The sequence below is a fragment of the Passer montanus genome, unplaced genomic scaffold (genome assembly GCF_014805655.1).
Source record: "Passer montanus isolate IOZ18808 unplaced genomic scaffold, ASM1480565v1 scaffold25, whole genome shotgun sequence".
Classification (NCBI taxonomy): domain Eukaryota; kingdom Metazoa; phylum Chordata; class Aves; order Passeriformes; family Passeridae; genus Passer; species Passer montanus.
In genome coordinates this window covers 1,556,236-1,575,686 of record NW_024367149.1, presented here as the reverse complement: position 1 = coordinate 1,575,686, position 19,451 = coordinate 1,556,236, and the positions used below count along the sequence as shown (strand labels likewise).

Sequence of the window (19,451 nt, the reverse complement as noted above, 5' to 3'; positions counted from 1 at the left end):
AGGGGTAAGGACAGGTACATTCTCCAAAGAATGTTTGTCCTCTTGGGTATTTGACTGTTCAGCTCTTTGGTTCAAAAACTGCTGTGTGTGTACAGTGCCTTGCACAGTGAGGATTCACAGTGCTACTGTAATGTAAATAATCAGTTAGAAATTTAGCAACAAATTAGGAATGAATTTTAGAATACTTGGAAGCACTCTTCTGAATACCAGAGCTGGGGGAAGGCGAGTTGTTGATAGAGGAATGTGCACTGATGAAGGTCTAATGTGTGGAGTTTGAGGTCTCTTTTTCCAGTGAATATTATCTGTTCAGAAATAAAACATACAGTTTTATTATGTCAGCACTCAGATAAATGTGAAATGTGTGGAGAACAATGTAACATCGCCTTCTCTTCCATAACAATATCAAAGAGGTAGTGCTTGAACTATCACAATGACTGCAGACTGTGGAAAATTTAAAAGGGTATCAGCTGATGTACATCAGTGTGGGTTCTGTCAGCTGAGTATCTGGTCCAGTGTTCTGCCCTCTTAAATGAACAGAGTTAGGGTACAATCCCATGCCAGCTATTCTTTAATTTTCACCATAGCAATAAAACAAAATATCTTTATAAAAGCCTCTGCTCACATCTCAGTGTCACAGAAATACAATGTACACCTTTACAAAGTTGTAACAGATTTTCGATTTAAACATAAAAAAGACCCAACCTAAAAGAAAATGTTTTTATGAAAAATTTAAGCTCCTTTCAGACAAGGTTAGATGAACTCCTTTCAGTATCTTGTATTGAGATGGTAAGAGCTAATCAAGAAATTTCTTCTGTATTCACCTACAATACATTTCACTAAAATATGCAGCTAGGAGTAGTGAGTGCCCTTTAATACCAAAAGAAAGGGGTGGGAAAACCTCCTTAATTAAATCTCTTCAGGGATCCTGGATTAACTGCAGCTCTGTTTAGTTTATATCCTCCCTGTAGAAAAATGTGCAGACCCAAGACAGCAAATATTGATTTAAATGGAGATGCAGGGAAAAGGCCCTGTTGTCTTTTTTCTTCCACTTGGCACAGTTTTTAGTTTTGATTCATTTTTGGTTACAAAGGATGAAAATCTAAATCCTTCTTTACTCCCTTTCACGCTGTGTGAAAATATTGAACCAGGACTCAGCAAACTGGATGTAGCTACTGGTGAAGAGAAGAGCACATAAAGCTGCCCTACAGACAACTGTGGCACCAGCCCTGAAACCTGTGCCAGGGTTTCAGCTGTCACTCCCTTTGTCACAGCCACCAGGAATTGCAGTCAGTGTTCAGCCTGGCATAGTCCAGTAAGAGGTGGGGAACGGAGGGACAGGGTTACACCATGGTGCCACCAGGGAAGTTTTGGCATCACCCCCCATTTGCTTCAACCACTGTGAGCATAAGTAATTGTCCTGTGGAGCAAGTGCTCTGCTGCCATTGACCAGAGGAGCTGCATTTCCTGATAGTCTTCCTAAGCATGGAATTAATTTTACTCAGCTGATTTTTGAAGAGAAAAATGGCTGTGTAAAGATGCCAACAGCTTGGCCTGCAAACCTGCTTATGTGAATTTAGTTTTCCTTCATTCTAAATGTAATTGTATGTTTGTAATGGGTAAAATTTCTGTGCATCCTGTCCTGATTTAAACATACATTTGATCATCAACAAAATCCAAGTGCAAATGGACGTGTGGAGCCATGCACTTCTGTTTTGCACAGTGCAGCTGCAGCAGGTCGAGGTTGTTTGTGATTGTGCATAAACTGCTCGACCCCAGGGGAAAAGTGCAACCCAGGCACTCACGAAAGGCATCTTCTGCTGATGACTTGAGTGCAGGCAATAGCATGGGCTGTGGCTCCAACCACAGCCTGTACTTAAGAAAGGGAAATAAAGAACCTTGACTCGAGAGAAGTCAAGAAAATACGTATTTCTGGAAACAGAAGGATTAGGGAAGAGAGTGGGGAAGGAAAAGAGTTTGAAATTGGGATTTACTGTTCTGTAAACAGCTTGCACCAAGACCACAGTTCTTACCTGAAGACGCAGTGCAATCTGTAGAAGCCCAGTAGCTGTAAGAAGTTTATCTACCAATTCATGTTCTCTACAGGGGATGCCAATCATCTTGAAGAAATTAGCACAGGTTTGAGAATGCATGAGAATCACCTTAAAATACATGTGCAATATATAGGCTGGAGGGCAGAGTTTACAATTATAATTCTTTAGTCTTGTTTCTCTTCTGTGTGCTTTGCACCAACCTGGACCTCTATGATCACCCTTGATAAACAGGAATTCTTCTTTTCTTCTTTGAGCTCAGCAGCAGAGGTGTCTGAAGGAACCCTCTCTGCCTGGGTGAAGTAATTTCCTTGTCTCGTTGCCTGAGTTCAAAACTGAACTGAGATGCATCAAAGTCAGGTCAAGGAATCAGAAATAAGGAAACTACAAAGCTTGGAGAGCAGAAGTCAATTTTCTCAGGCTGCTGCCTTGTTTTTTTTCCTCTTTGTTTCAGGTTTCCATGAGTGTATTGAATAGACAAAGAAAGGAAATAAATTAGAAAAATGTACACAACACAAAGATTGGAAATAAATCCATAAATTAAATACCCAAGCAGATGCCTCAGCTATTTCTGTACTTGTAGTAACAGACTAGTCCTTATTTCTAGCATCGAATTTGCCTGTCTTGCCCAAAATAATAAGTGAATAGTAAGTCACATAGTTTTGGTGTTTTTTAAATTAGATGCAGTTAAATGCAAAGCCATCGTTTCTCTGCTCCTTTTTGTGATCATTCATAAGTATTCTTCTTGTCTTTTTTTCAATGTCATTTTGACATGGGGTTTATTAATTGTTACATCTCTTTTTAAATCACATTGTGGGGAGAGATTCTTGTGGGCCAGTTTGCGACCTAGGAGTAGCCTTTACTGCATGTTTATAGCAAACTCAACTGAAATGGACTCTTGTCCCTGTGTTTCATTGGTGCAGTATTAATATAAACAGAAAGGAAATATTTCTGGAGATTAATTGAACAGTATGACACCCAACTGCAGTTTATTTTCAGGATTCACAGTAGGGATGATCTACCACGAGTCTGGGCTGGCTGGAGTGCATCACTTCTCCATACCCAGGTACATCTTGCTGGGCACAGTCACTGCCTGAATCTGGAGTGTGGTCTGTGCTGTTCGTAATGCATGCCACTTGTTTGAGCTTTGCATAAAACTATACATGATGGCTAATAAAGCATCTGTCCATGTAGAAATGTTTGACTTTTCAGAATGACCTGAAGGATGTGTGAGACAGTCTGCTCACAGCTAGAGGGGCACGGCTGTTCATTATTAGATGTCCTGCACCACTATGGAATACAAAGCAAACGCGGGTGTACACTCACACACACCCACACACACGCACAAAAGAATGAATAATTATGATAAATGGTTGCCTAACAGGTATCTTTATAATGCAGAAATAGCAACCATTTTTACCAGCTAAAATCAATTCTCTGTGCTTGTGTCTTCTTTCCTCTTCTCGTGCTCTTTTTTCTTCAGAAAGTATGTAATGAAATAATTAGTAACAAAGTATCATGTCTGAGAAAAAACCAGAAATAAATCCAGACTAGGGTGATATTCTTCAGGATTTAGAATTTTGCCCTTCTCCTGTACCAAAGGTACTTCCTTTACTCCTCTCAAAAAACAGCTCTCTGGCAAGAGAAATGTGTGTGCTCCTCAGGGGAGAGGTGAGAGCCTTGCTGTTCTATCAGGGGTGGGTGCATTTTTCTGCCAACTCATTCCAATCTGTCATTTAGAAACTTACATCTGATGTGAAGAGAAAGGCATAGACCAAAACTGTGACTTGGGGAATGTGGGTGTTTAATTTGGCAAAGCAGAAGAGTTTTACAGCAGCTGTACTCAGAGATGCTTCCTCAGGGGAAAAATAAGTTAAAGAAAAAAAGGAAAGGTCTCAGTCAGCATATGTACAATGGAGACATTAATTTGGTTAGTATAGAATTAGGCAGTGGCTCACCAGTATGCACTGGCAGATAAATTTCCTGTATTTTTGGTTGTAGGGAAATACACAGTGATTCAGCAATGCAAAAACCCAGAGAAACCCAGGGAGAAGAAGAGGTGATTGTCTTTAACCAGGGAGTGCAGAGGGGACTTGTACCTTCTCCCCCTCATTCCCAAGGACCTGTCACAGATGACCTGTCACTGAAGGCTGACACAGGGCAGGTGACAGAGTGCCAGGTAAAACCAGAGTACCCTGACCCCTCCCAGAGGATTTATGTTCTCTTGATGCACCACAGATACAAATAAGTACCAGAGACAATTCTACCTCAACATAGTCTAAGTTAATTCTGACATACTTTTGAAAGTATTTCTGTTTATTTTGAATCATTTTAATAAACCTTTTTGTTGGAAGGGCATCTCACATTATAAAGCCTTTACTCTGTGTATTATAGGTCTCTTTGTTTGGACCAATACTCTTATTTATACTTATTTATTAATCAAGAGGCCTGACAAGCTGCTGCAAATAAAGCTGCTGCTGATTCAGTAGTTTGGTAGGAGAGTCATCTGAGGATTAGGTTCTATAAACAGTCTTTATGAAAGGATATATTTTTTGTCAATTAATTGGCCTGGAGAATTTTGTCATTTCAATCTGTCACTGTTGAATTTTACTTTACTGCAATATTTTGAAATTAACTCAAAAAGGAAAAGTGTCTATCTAATGCTTTTGGCAAGCTCTCTGTTAATTAATAGCTTTTTGAAGTGCTAAATTTCCTCGGTTTTATCTTAATTAACACTCTTAATTGACCTTCTATGATCTCTGGTTTCTCCCAAGAGAATTAAAAAATAGATTTCTAAGTTCTTTTCTGCAATCAGATTGACATGCAATTGCTTGTGTAGACATCTTCTCTGCCTCCACGTTTTTTTTTCATTTTTATTTTTTACCACTGAAGTCCCCACTGGAAATTACAGTCCATTGAACCATAGAACGAAAATTGATTGTGCACATAAAAAATCCTGGAACAATTGAATGAAGAAAAGAACTTCCTGGAATTCTGTGCTAAATTCAGAGCTCAAGTGACAACAAAACTTTTACTTGATTTGAACTCACCTGCCCTGGATCACCAGGAAAATATTTTATGTTCTTCCATTTACCCCCAGTGACAGGAAGAATGAGTTTTCCTTCATTTAGCCTACATCAAAGCACAGTTATAGATGTCAAAGAAGATGAATTTCAGTTGCCAACATTTTTAGGGTCCATTCTCTATTCCATCTTCTTTATATAAATTTCTTATTCTTTATGTGAAATAGTGGAAACTTAAAGCTGAAGAGCCCTAATTGCTTTTATTTAAAATTAAATTTTAGTTAAAGATTTATGTATCACATATTACAACTCTGGCAATGCTAAAAGTGCATTTTACTATTTTCTACTGAAATATAGAATGCAAGTCTCCTTTGTAACATGTTGTGAGAAACTGTAGTCAGTTCTTTCTGCTGGAGTTTATGGAAGGCATTACTAAAAATGCAAATTCCATGTTTTGAGACTTGAAACTTTCAAGTAACTATTAATCTTGGAGCTTACTTTTATATTCTGAGATTAAATAATGACATTTTAAGCACTTAAACCTTCACTAAGTGCAAGATAAGCAAGCATATACTTCCTTTCAAGCATTTTAACTAAGTTGATTCCACTGGTCTTTTCATGTCTTTAATGTTAAGCATATGCCTGTGTACTTCTCTGAAATGGTGGATGGTATTTAGCAGAGAGAATTACAACCTATAACTACCATTTCTTTAAGAATAGTAATAAAGTAGGAAGTATGCAAAATAAGGTTTCATTTTTAAGGTAAACAAAGCAACTTTTTGTGAGCATTGCATTTTTATTGCTGCATGCAGCTGTAAATCATGTCTGGAAAGCAAAGCCATCTTTTTAAAAGTGTATTTTGAAAAACAGTGCATTATTTTCTCCTGAGCTGTTGAGACAATTTCCTGTCCAGATCTGGTACCCCATTAATTTTATACTATGAAAAAAAGTCTCTCCAAGCCATAGGAAACAATTTTGGGATTGTTGCACATACATATATCACAATAGATCTGCCTGCTGCAGTTCTGCAGATGATGTTTAACAAACTCCTGTTTCCCCTATTTTGGGATTAATGTCCTCCTTCCTCCAGATTTGTGTGGTTACATAGCCTTATGCTACACATAAATGGAGGAATTTTTTTATTTCCTATGTGTAAAATTAGAAATTTGAGTGCAATTACAGTAACGAGAGGAACTCTTTTTCTAATGAGTCTCAAAAACCCCTGACCAAGAAACATGTAAAACTCTCCTGTAGAGAGGGAAATTGAGTGCATGGTGTTAGCATAATAGCAAGGGCTGAGACATTGCTTTGCGCTACAGTTTTATGGGATGATATTTTAAAAGGTATTCAGAGATTTATGGCTTTTTAGGGACGGCTAAAATTGTTTTCGCATTTCTAATATTGTTTTCATTAGAATTTTGAAAGCATGTTTATGGTACCAGATTGAATTCTAAGGTGTTACCAAATCATCCAGAATCTCCACTGCTTAAGTATATTCCTTTGTATCCCTGTGTGTCTTCAGAGGAAAAAATGGGATGAATATAAGTGCTTTGGTTTAACGTATATAATCTGTATTCTGTCAGGTACTTCATCTCCCAGGGAAGGTACCTGGGAACTCACTCTGCTGTTTTTATTTATCCTGCCAGTGCAGTATATAGATGAGAGGACTAAGGTCCAATGGTGTTAAAACAAGACATGAAATATTGATTAATTCTTTTTTAAAATTCCTTTTTCCTCCTGAGTATAGCAAATTTCAGATGCTGTTGTCAATATAGTGCTCTCCAATAAACCTCCATTATCGGAAGGGTCCTGATCTTCATCGTGTTCTTATAAATGGTTATTATGATTCTAAAACGCTTTGAAAGCTCAAGGCCAGTGTTTTCCTGGTGCAAGAGCAGAAAGCAAGTTAGAAGCAATGCAGCCTTTTATCATGGCAGAATGTTATTTTGAAATAACATGAATTGGATTGGGAATTCTCCCTGCTAGACAGTAGCAGAACATTCTCCTTGAAGAGATGAAGATCCTGATGGGGCAGATAAACAGCTGTACACTGTCGTGGCTATAAAGGTGTCAAAAAAAGCAGCACAATTACAGTTGGATTCCGCCTAATGAAACCTGGGTGTTTGACATCCTGCCTTTAGTTTCCACTTGTCGTTCTTCAGTTTAAGTTAGCCCTTTATTTATTGTTTCCAGTATGATCTTTACAAAAGCAGCTAAACAGATACTTAACTGTTTCCCCAAGGGAAAGGATATTTCAGGAAAGGCAGGGATAGAAGTTCACACCAGCTCAACCATGAAGGGTGACGGACATGGGCAAGGAAGAGAATATTTTAACTACTTTCAGTGTTCTTGGACTCAGCTCTGGGAATGGAGGCAGTTATTTTACACTAAAAAAACCAAAGGTTTATTTAAACTGGAATGTACTGGAGTTTCTTTAGGAACATAAAGCTCATGGAACTTTTCTAGTATCCATAATAAAAGGTATTACACAGAGAAGGAATTTGAATCTCAGACCTGTATGTGCCAGGTAATTGTCATGATAAAGGTTGTACAATTACTTTTTCACCCATTGTCTTAAGTAGTATTTAGTTCATTTTGAGCAAGGGTATAACACAGAATCTGTGCCAAAAGCCACTGATTGGTGTATTGATGCAGAGGAGAGAGGCAGGAGACTGGAGTACCTTGCTCTGAACCAGGAAGAAACACCTGAGGTTGGTTCTTCTGTCTCACAGGGAAGTTGGGGCATATGGGCTGGGTAAATTCCTATAGGGTTGGTTTTGGTTTTGGATTTTTTTTCACATGAAAATTTTATTCCTACACCAGGATGAAAATGTTTTCAGAAGATTTTGTTGGTGGCAATAACTGATTTGCACATAGGTTTAATTGGGAGTTCTTTTACAGCAAAACTTAATTGTGTGCAAATGTTAGGCTGCTTTAACTTAGGATGGAGAACAGACTGCTCCCTGCCATACCCAAAAGCTAAGAGCTTACAGGTGTGGCAGAAAGCTCATATATCCCCTCCTCTCACTCACACCCAGCTCTTTTAAGGTGCTCTTTTAAGATGGTTTTGTGGGTTTTGTGAGTTTTGTGATATCTTTCTTTGGAAACAGGACATTTTAAAATAATTTAAAGATAATTATTCTCACTGATTTCAGTCAAACTGAAAGCAATACATGCACAAGGCTGGACTTCAGCCAGTTCATAAGCAGCAAGGGGTGAGTGTGCTCTCTACTGCTGAGGTGTGAAAGCAGTGAGTCTTGCATGCCCAGGTTGTCTGGGTAATCCATTGACTCCCAGTCCCCCTTGGTAACATTTGTGTGAGCAGAGCCAACAGGATTTGGTTTGTGGTTAACAATGCGTGTGCTTGATCAAACAATCAGTCTGTGAACCAAATCCTTACACATGTAACCCTTCTCACTGGTGCAGGTAATACTTCTGGGCTGATTGAGTATATCTAGGCTGTCAATGTGGGCACTATCATCTTGTGCTTTTCTCTTTGCTATGGTAGCTCGAAGAATGATAACACAAAATTAGGTAAAGGGATATGTACAGAATTTTGGCTTGCAGAACCTTGTATTAGATGATTTTGTACCAAAATATGCTTGGAAGTTTCCTTATTGTGTGAATTTTCAGGTTGAAAATAGCCCACTGCAGATTCAGGTTTTGCTTGCAGAAGAAGATGGTGCCTACTCACGTGCACACACCACAAATTCCAACAGTGCTTTGTGTTTTGGTAAACTTGATCTCATTTTACAAACTCCACTAATTGCTATCTTTCAGATGTGAAAAGAAATAATTTTCTGTTTTACTAGAGATGCACTGTTTGACTTCTGATATTTAACATGGGTTTTTTTTCCTGTGGACAATAGCTGGAGGCCCCAAGCTGGGAAGAATGAGAGCATATCTATAAATAATTCAAAGTAATTGTATGGTTTTGTCAGATTGTCAAGCTGCTTAATGCCTTTTGTCCCAGGCAATAGATTGTATTTCTTTGATAAAGTGTTGATAATTTCTCATTGCAGTTTGTTTTGTGTACGTTATATTTTACAGAGTCCAGTCAGGTTCATATCTCAGCACGGGTTGGTTCACCTTAATTTTGGCTATGGATGCCTGCTATGGAATTCACGTCTATGGGATGATAAATGACACCTACTGCAAGTAAGATCATAGAAAATTATTTTCATGCATCTACAATTCTGATGTCTTGTCAAAATTTCACAATTGATTTTAATATCATAAATCCAAAAAATGGATTAGGCAGTCATTTCCCAGTGTTTTGCATTGATGTGACACTATTGTCAGCATATTCACTCCTGATATGGCATGTGCTGTTGATAAAATAAAAACATTTACAAAATCTAACATCAGATGTCATAAGGAGCTATTTTTAATGAAAAATCTTTTGCAGTTTCTGAATTAGCTGGAAACAAAGTATGCTCATATTCTTTTGATAAAATGTACTTGCTTCCATTGCTAAAACAAATCTATAGAGGAAAAAAACTAATACATTGCTTTCTGAATACCAAATACACCTGGAAGTGAAATAAAATGATTAGCCCAGGATAGTTACCTGAAATTACATTTCACTACCATTGAGCAACCTACTTGAACTTTCTCAGTTATATATGGCTTGTTTTGAGTAGTAGAGGGTTCTAATTAGATAATAAAACAAGTCCTGTGAGCTTTATCACCATAAACTGACATAAATTCCAACCAACTACTGTTGGTGACCTTACAGTGACAGTGGATTAATCCTATGGTCAGAAATATAACTCTAAACACAATTTTTTAATGTCCAAGTTAAATACTTTCATCCACTGCGTATGGTAGAAAAATATAAAATGAAACTATTCCTCATTCATGCAGAAAAGCAGGAAATGTCATGAACAATGCGTGGTACTAGTACATACACATCTATTCTTCTGTACCGAAACTGGCCCAGGTCCTGCATGTAACCAGTCCAGTGCATCACAAGCTCCTAAAGTCAAGCCTTTGTGCAGATTCTCACTCCACATTCTGTGTCACTCCAGTGTGAGACTCATTCCTGGCAGAACCTAAAAAATGTCACAAACAACAGAATTTGAATCACAGCTGTTTAATTAGGATATCTTAACATTAGAGGCTGACTTTTTAGAACTTGCAGATCTCACTGATTGAGTCATCCAGATGGAATGAACAGAACGAACATATGTTGTTCTTTGTTTATGAAAACACACAGTTGGCACCCTGGGATGGGGGGTGACAGGACTAAGGTTGTCCTCAGAGAGCTCAGCCAAGCTGGCATTGCATAGCCCTGATGTAAAACCAGTCAACAGCATTGCTGGCAGCAGAGAAGGATGCCCTCTTTAAACTGTGGTTCTGACTGAATTACCCACTTAAATTGGATGATACTCTTATAACTGCCTTGTTCAGCCAGTTCAAGAACCAGTTTCAACAGCCGGGTCTATCCCGTGAGAAGACTTGGCCAAGGGAGGGAGCCTTGTGGGCTGAGTTATCACAGGTTAAACAAAGAGAGCCAGCCCATCGGCTCCTCACTGACTGGTAGGATCGGTGTGTGCTGAGAGATACACTGAGCTTCTTCTGCCTTAGGAAAACTCCTAGAAATCATGATGTAATGAAAGCCCTTACAGTTTAGCAAAGGAGTTCAAGTGCTGACACATGGACAGGATTTCAGATCATTTATAGAATTGTTTAGGTTGGGAGAGACCTTTAAGATCATGGAGTTCAGTCGTTAACCCAGCACTGCCAAGTCTGTACTAAACTGTGTCCCAAGTGCCACATTTGTGGGCTGGTGAGTCAACCACTTCCCTGGGCAGCTGGTTCCAGTGCTTGACAACCCTTTTGGTGAAGAAATTTTTCCAAAGATCCAATGTGAACCTCCCATGATGCAGTTTGAGGCAATTTCCTCGTGTCCTGTCACTTGTTCTTTGGAGAAGAGACCAACCCTCTCCTCATTACAGCCCCCCTTCAAGCAGTTGTAAAGAACTTGAAGAGCTTGAAGAGCTCCAGAGCTCCCTTTTCTCCAGGACAAAGACTCCCAGCTCCCTCAGTTGTTCCTCGTGGGAGTTATGCTCCAGACCCTTCACTGGCTCCCTTGTCCTTCTCTGCACTCACTCCAGCACCTCAGTGTCTGTCTTGGAGTGAGAGGCACAAAACTTCACGAGGGATTTGAGGTGTGGCCTCAGCAATGCTGAGAACAGGGTACAACCACTGCCCTAATGGCCGCACTGTTGCTGATCCAAACCAGGATGCTTCTATCTTGTATTCAGGTGTGTTATATATTTATGTTTTTCTTGAGGATACTACTGAAGTATATCTTTCTTCTCTCTAGGTCAGAAGGCTTTCGCAAAGTTCCCTACCACTATTACGAGCCAGGAAGAGATGAGTGTGAGGAATACTTTCTCCATGAAAATGCTCCATATGGAGGCCACAGGTTTATCACAGAAAAGAAAGTATTTGCTAAGTGGGCCAAGAAGCACACAATAATATTCACACATCCCAACTGGACAGTGTCTTGATACTGGTTTATTTAACTCTCCCTTGACAGCATATTACAAAAATGTCTCAGTTTACAATAGTTTTGCTTACATCTGGCTGGCCTTTCTCAGCCTAGGTAACACTAAACTAAAAACCAGAAGACAAAGAGGGTGGTGGTTCAGCTGTTAAGCAAAATTAATCATCTGTGGAAGGCAGACACATTGTTTGTTATTTCTTAGGGTTTTAATCCACACTATGCACTTTATACTTTAACTGGATTTTACTTCAAGGCAGGAGCAGTTAAAGACACATGAGATTTTCTGTATATACAGGTGCACACAGAGAGCATGGTGGTCCTTTGAAAATTGTCCATCATCTCAGATATTTAAAATTATTATTTGCAGCTCCTTTGCTGTTCTGAAGTACTAGTTCCATTTGTGGTATCAGTAGAAATTTTCAACAAGAGAAATGTGAGGAAAAATACAGGGTCCAGGAGTGAGTAAATTTTAAAAAACAGCACCTGAATGTATTGATACACAGTATCTTGTGAGCACTTGCATATATGGTAAAATTAGAGATGAGCTAAGCATGGTTCTTGAACTGTACCCAGCTGTTGAATGAGAAGATACTACCTACTCAAGACACCTGATTAATTAATAACTTCTGAAATGCAGCTTCCTTCCATCTTGGTCAGTCTGCACCATCTGGGACTGTGTAGTTTGTGCTTTTTGAAGCTGTTGTCCCACACTTCAGTTCTAGCAGAATGGCCCCTGGCAAAGATTGTGTTTTGCAGCCCATGATGAACCTTTGGCTGTTGTACCAAGCCTGCTGTCAGTAGCCAAGCTGGTGAGTGTAAAGTTGTCTCATTAATGTCTCCATTTACTCCAGTTGTGCATTTGACTTGCTCCAACATCCAAATAACAGTATTTTGACAGTATTTCCCATGCAGCCATCATAATTTATTTTAGATCTCCAGTTTCTCCATCTTTAAAAAAAGGGTAGTGTCTATCTACCTCACAAGAGAGTTGTGAGGACTAATTTAATTTAATTTAAAGCACTTTCCTGATGCAGAATGCTCCAGATCATTTATTTTTAACACAAAAACAATGGTACCTGTCATTTATTCTTGTCTGTTGGGTATTTGAAGAAAGTGACAGTGTGTCTGGCTCTGATGGCAAATTGTTCTGTGCATCCGCTTTCCTACTGAGGATAATTTGTAATACTGAGTTCTATCAGCTTGCATTGCTTCAGATGAAGTTGAAAGAACTCCCCATCTCACAGTATTATCTGAACATTAAAAGGCAGTTCAAGAATCTTAAAATTTACTCATCTCTAGTTTAAGTATGTATTTCCAAGCTTACTGTCATGGAAAGTTTTCAACTGCAGCAGACTCATTTGTAATATGACCATAATTCAAATACACATGTGAGTTTTATTTAAACTGTATTTAAACTAATGCTTTAATTTTAGAATGTGTCCTATGAATATTTTAACATCGAGAATGTCAGATTCAACACTGTAATAGCCAATACTGTGAACACTTGAAGGAATTACGTGTGGAACATGTCACACAGGATTTACTCACACTACTTAAACATTAACCAACAGGAAACTTTGTATGCTTTTGTAAATCAAGAAAAGGGGAAAGTAAAAAACTATTTTTACATGTAAGTATTTGTATACTGACTATTTCCTATTGTATATTTGTATATATAAATCTATATTTTATATGTTCATTGCATATATATTCTCTCATCAACAGCTCCAACTCATAGGATGGGGAGGAAATCTCTTCATCAGTATTCTTCCTCTTGATCATTGGTTTCTTGTTCCTGTTGGTGATTCCAGGGTATCATCTCTGCTGCGCCTTCTATTTTCTACCATAAACGCAGCTCTCTGATTTTATTGTTTTATATAGTTCAGCTTTCACGGCTTTCTTTAGTACTCTAAGTATTCATTCCGGTTGTCAGACAAAGGCTGAGGCCATGCTTATGATCTTGGATAAACATCTATATTCAAACACAGGCTTTGTCCCAGGTTTCTGGCATGACTTTGTCTCACCTTCCTGTTTGGAAAAGAAGAACAATAGTATTTTCCTGCTCCCTTTCTTGACTGACTTTCTTGAGATGTTGAGATGAGTATTCCCATTGTTAACTTATTTGTGTATCGCTTTGAAGAAAAGGTGCCCTAAGTGTCTGAATCTTACAGGCAATGCTGTGGCATACAAGTAATTAAAAGTGGCTGTTTCTTGTCCCTGGAGTTGAAATCAGTTGTATGCTGATACAACATGGGATGAAATCAAAAGGGGAAAAAGGGTCATGGTTGGAAGAAGAGCTGTAGTAGAAAAACCAGATTTATCACCATGCATCTGTTCAGTTCACATAGGTGACTGGATATATGGAAAGGTAATAAAAAATTGTAAGGCAGGATTTGAAAAATTCAGGACATACAGAATCAGGGAGAATGCTCCACACATATTTTACAGGGCAGCCTGGGAAATCCTGTCATTCCCTTGAGAGAAGAGAAATTGCAAGGAAGAACATCAACCAATTGAACTTGTATTTAGAGGGTTTCTGGTTTAATAGAAAACTGCTATGAAAGTCCTGCACATGGAAATTGTTTGGACTGGACAGACTTCCATGGAAGTGTCCTTGTGAAGCAGAGTGTTTGTCCCCTGGGTGTTTCTCCCCAGTGAGCATAAGGATTCTGCCTGAGTTTGTTCACCTGGTTTTTAAGCTTGAGAAAGTTTTTAAGATTATTAATACTTGCCAATTCACCATAAACATGCTGAAAATATGTGCTTCATTCTGAAGCTCTTTGAAGAGTGCTTGCATGCTGCATGAAACACTATCACAAAGGATAGCTAAGAAAAATACAGCTCTAAGTACATCCAAATGTACACAAAACTGAGAACACAATTTGAGTTTGGGTGTCACAGAGCAAATCAAAGGTGTTGCTCTCTGCCTGGATTTGCTCTTAGAGCAGATCCACATTAGAAAGATTGCAGCAGGCTTCATTCATACTAGAAAAAATGAACATCAGTTCTCTTATTTAAATGAGCCTGTCTTTAGCATAAGTTAAATGCATATTTACATGATTTTTATTCTGTAAGTAAGTAACTGTGACCACTGTGTTAAAGATGATGCTGCAAAGGAATTACTTGGTTGAAATCTGTTAAAAACCATCTGTGGTACTAAAGAAACAATGTCAGTACTTGTATGTGTATAAAGGATCTTGGTGGTTCACCTTCTGAGAGCAGTTAAGAAATCAGCTGAGAATCACTTATTAATTCCTTAAGATAAAACTACTACAGTTTACCTGAATGTAATCATATCCTAATTGCTTATTCATTCAAGCAGTCCTCTTTTAATCAACTACTCATGAGTATAAAACAAGCAGGGAGTTTACTTGAGGATTTCAAAATGCATTTTCACATTGCTGCTAATAGAGAAATGCTCAAAAATAGTTTGTCCTTTTTTTTTTGCCATCAGTGAGGTGAGTAGTCATCACAAGTTTCTTCTAAAATGTAGGGGGGATTTAAATAAACCTTTTTTTCTAAAAGAGGGGAAGGTATAAAAAAGGCATAAATGGCTTGGTTTTAATAAACATTTAAATATAAGTATACTTTATGTTTTATGTTGCGTTACCTTCTGACTTCTTGTTTTCAAAGTAGAAAGTTTTAAATAGGAGCAGAAAATTTCATTAAAAAATATATTTTTGACTGGCTAATGACTATTCATAGATAATTGACTGAATAAAATAGTGTTGTTTTTTCTTAACAAATTGACATAATAGATATCATTCCAACTTTTTCATCCCCATTAGATGTCCAGATCACATCCTTCTGCTTATACCAAGGCCTCTTCTCAGAAAGAAAAAAATTAGTTTTAGATCCAGCCAAATTCCCTTTCCATCTGGGCTGGGAGGCTCCATCTGCAGACTGCTCCGATCAGTTACATCAGTAAATGGGGAGGACTTATGGAGAGCTCTACTTAGGAGCAGATGGTGTTCCAACTTCTAAAAAATGCCCCTAAAGTGCTTTAGGCAAGGAGTACCCATTGATCTCTCTTGGAAATACTTTACTAAAGTGTTCTGTTTCTTCAAATGCCTTTAGCTCCTGTGTAGAATAATTGTCCTATTCTCTCGAGTAGGAATTATCAGCAATGGGAAAGCCATGCCCTTTGCAGGAAAAAATGGAGGCAAATTCTGTGTTGTTAAATATTTGCACATAAACATCACCAGAGACAAAGAAGTTAGCCTGACACAAGTTATTAGAACACTCACTGATTTAGAAATCTCTGAGGACTCTCTTCAAAACTAATGGAAGTGGCTTTGGCAAGTTCATGAGTACAGCACCTACCCCAGTAAAATCCTTGCACTCCTGGGTGCCAAGGTAAGCAGTTTTGTGTGGGAAGCACCAAAGCACAAAATGCTTTGCAGAATTAATAAAGAGAAGCCCATCCAACTGCTGGAGGGCTGATGCTGATGGTCTTCCATTGTTCATCTGCTAGTGGGCTGGACTGAAGCAGGACCACACACAAAGATAGCTGGCAGCAGAGCACAGATGCTCAACCAGAAGACATGTCTAGGTAAGTAAGAATTAAGTAATCCCTTGTGAATTATACCTGGATAATGCTCTTAGTAAGCAGAAGATCAGAAGCACTTTACATATTGATGCTTAGAATTTGCTGTCTATTCTTCTGCATGTATGTCAGAAATAGTGTGTCTTTAGTTGTGTGAAGCAAGCCTGGGGTGCTGGGTCATGATGACCCTTAGGGTACCCACAAGAGTGAACCGTGGTGCTCACACAGGAGCTGTCTGTGGGCATTGTGATGTACTGTGAGCAACAGTTGTATATTACTAAAAAAGTCCTGTTTTTCCTGACTATATTTAGTTCCTTTGGGGAGGAAATGTTTCATTTTCAACAGATGTGTTTCATTCTGTTCCTTCTTTCCTGAGAGGATGCACAGGAATGAAACTTAACCATAGAGGAGTGAAGCCAGCCACCAGATTGATTTCTATTTTTCTGGCTGCTGCTGTGATGTGTATAGCTAAAGTCATAGGGAAGGGGGAAGCTTTATGTAAACCTTGTCTAGCGTAATCTGCAGAAGATTGTGTGTCTGTTCTGGATTAGAGTCTCCTAGGCAAACCCTCTAAAAGGGGCTGAAGGAGAAATAAAAGGTTTCTCTCCATTAAAAGACAGGACTTCTGTGGAAGCCATACTAATATGTGTGGCACATCTGGGCCTGCTCCCCCAGCTTTTGTAGGTCCCCACCCAGCTGCAACTTTGGGCCCTTTCCAGCCCCAGTGGAGAAGAATTCTCCACCTGGCTTAGGCAGCCTGTGATCCACACAAAGCCTGCCCATCCTCCCCTTCTGTGGACCAGCAAAGTGCTGAATCTGCCCTGGGGCTGCAGTGTCACAGCAGGGACACACTTCCCAGTCAGCAGCGTGATTTGCTTGGGGCAGTCTCACCTCAGGTGCTGAACTCTGGAATCTGACAGGAAAGATATCACTGGGTTTTGTTATTGTTTGTGTTATTAACTCACAAAGAGTTACTGTTTTATGGGTGTCTTAAACAGCTCATTTCATGTCTTTTTTTGCATTGCTTGCTGCTATTTCTGGGAATTCCTCAAAATAAGCAGCTGTCAGCATCTGCCACTGCTGTTCTAATTTACTGGAAAGAGACTGCAAACTTGAACTAATGCATGTTCTTACCATGTATTATGCATGATAGCATGTTACACATTTTATTCTCCACTATAATAAATAATGTAAGCTTTGTGTAAACTTAGTTCAAGCAGCAGAAGTAGTACTTTTTCTTTTTCTCATATCATGTGTTGCCCAGAGCACTTTGCTGGAGCTCTGCAAATGCCATTAGCAGCTGGCAGCAAATAAACTGTTGAAACCAGTCAAGAAATAATTACTAAATTTGACATTTTTCACTGAAATATCAGAAATAGTTCAGCTTGCTTTTGTGAACCTACTGTGGCACTCACAATCACAATTCTGTTCTAAGGAAATCTCACATCCCAAGTGGAACTTGGGAATGACTTTTTTGACACAGATGTTGTTGAGAGGTTAGGAGGGCAATGATCCCAAAGTTTTTTTATTTACGGGAGTATCTTTTTAATGGGAATTAAACATGTAGAAGATTGGCTAAGATGCCTGCAGAGTTTTTAATAATTTTGCTACTGAAAACAGTATTTCTGAAGATGGTTGCTACTGAAAATAGTATTTCTGAAGATGGTTGAAGGAAAAACAAATTGTGTGCTCACAGCTCTTTTGGCTGATCACCCACACCCCTCTCCTTCACAGACACTGCAAACACATTGAGTGTCTGCAAACACAGGGGGTGTCTGTAGGGAAGGTCCCTTTTTTGTCAGGTAGGGGCAAGTAAGAGCAACTAAGACTAATCTACATGGTAAATACAGCTTATAGTACTTGTGGATTAATGTTTATTTTGTGTATTTCCAAAGCCTGTGTCTGTGTTAGCAAAGAATTAGCTTAGCTGGATAGGATCTGTAGACTGAAACTGTTGGTGCTAAGGACCTGATCTCCACACTTACCTCTAGTTTGATCCCAGGGGCTGAATGCCACTAATGGTTGGAGCACATCCTTGCTTCCATCCAGAAGGAATCTGGTGCACATGCTCAGGAACACTCCATCATGCAAACTAAAGCTCATTAAGTGAGGCCACTGTACTGGACTGCCCCACAGGAAAGTGGAATTCCTGCTAGACCATCTAATAACTCAGGCTTTGCAAGGGTATTTTTTTCCATGGGTATTGTTCTTTCAAACTTGAGATCTGATTCCTCCTATGAGACCATGGGAATCAAGGGCTCCTGATTCTTCCTCCAAGAAGAATTTACCATCCAAATGTGCTCCATAAATCAGAAGTGTGATATAGGACAAAGTGTTCCAACATGGGTACAGCACAGTAAGTGCTTTGTTTGATGAAGAGTTAATGTGATTCTGCTCGTGGATGTAATTTTATCCTGATCATGCTGGGTGCTTGCTAATGCATGCATTGTTTTTATATACTGCAAGACACATAGAAATTCCCTTAATCATTCTCCCAGGGTAATTTTATTCTTGTGGCCTTCCAGTTGTATCTGTATATGTGTGCATATATGCATTTATATACAGTGTGCAAGCATTCTTCTGTTCTTAGAAAGTTGCTACTATATGCTGCTAACATAAACTTTTCTGGGTGGTTCATGTTACACAATTTATTACTTGTATTCTTGGGTTGCCTTTTGTAATGCTGACAAGTGTATGGATAGCAGATACCACTGTAGACTAAAAAAACTTTCATACCATTTATACTTAACTTTGTATGTTTTGCCATGTGTTTTCTTGCTATATGTTACTTAGTTTTTGCTCCCATTTGGAGAATGTGCTTCTGTGTATTTGCAAAATTGTGCCTGGATTATTTTAAAACATGAATAAATGTATACAATTTTCCAATTGTCTGACATAATTTATGCATGATTTTGTGCAAAACACTTTTATTCTTGTTTATGTATATGCCACTATAATAATATCTGACAGTTCACTGAACCCAAGGAAACAAAGATCTTTTTTCTCATAAGTGTTATAAATCAGCTGTACACACTTTAATGACATTTTAAGGCATCTGCCCTACAAGTATTCAGTAATGCTGGGTAAACTCAGCCACAAAACCTACACTTGCAATTATTCATTATTGTATTTCTGTATGTTAAAACACATTGCAGGCACAAATGCACGTTGTGGAAAAGGTCCATTGGGTCCTGCATGTCCTTGCCAGAGCACAGCGGTGGGGACTGAAGCCACTGAAAGCCCAGGAGAGGACACTGAGCACATGCTTGAGAGAGCTGTGTAAATTAGAAGGGCTGGGGGAGAGATCACATTTCAGGAAA

At 38.8% G+C, this 19,451-nt stretch overlaps 1 protein-coding gene across 1 annotated transcript in view; it reads left to right on the top strand.

The window, feature by feature from the left end:
* The window catches only part of ST6GALNAC3 (ST6 N-acetylgalactosaminide alpha-2,6-sialyltransferase 3), a 236,268-nt gene extending 217,255 nt beyond the window's left edge, over window positions 1–19,013 (top strand). Inside the window, exons 5-6 of the mRNA XM_039711497.1 lie at window positions 9,122–9,229; window positions 11,403–19,013. Of these exons, the coding sequence (XP_039567431.1) occupies window positions 9,122–9,229; window positions 11,403–11,589 (295 nt within the window). The 3' untranslated portion in view covers window positions 11,590–19,013. The remainder of the gene's footprint in view (window positions 1–9,121; window positions 9,230–11,402) is intronic.
* The last annotated feature ends 438 nt before the right edge of the window (window positions 19,014–19,451 follow it).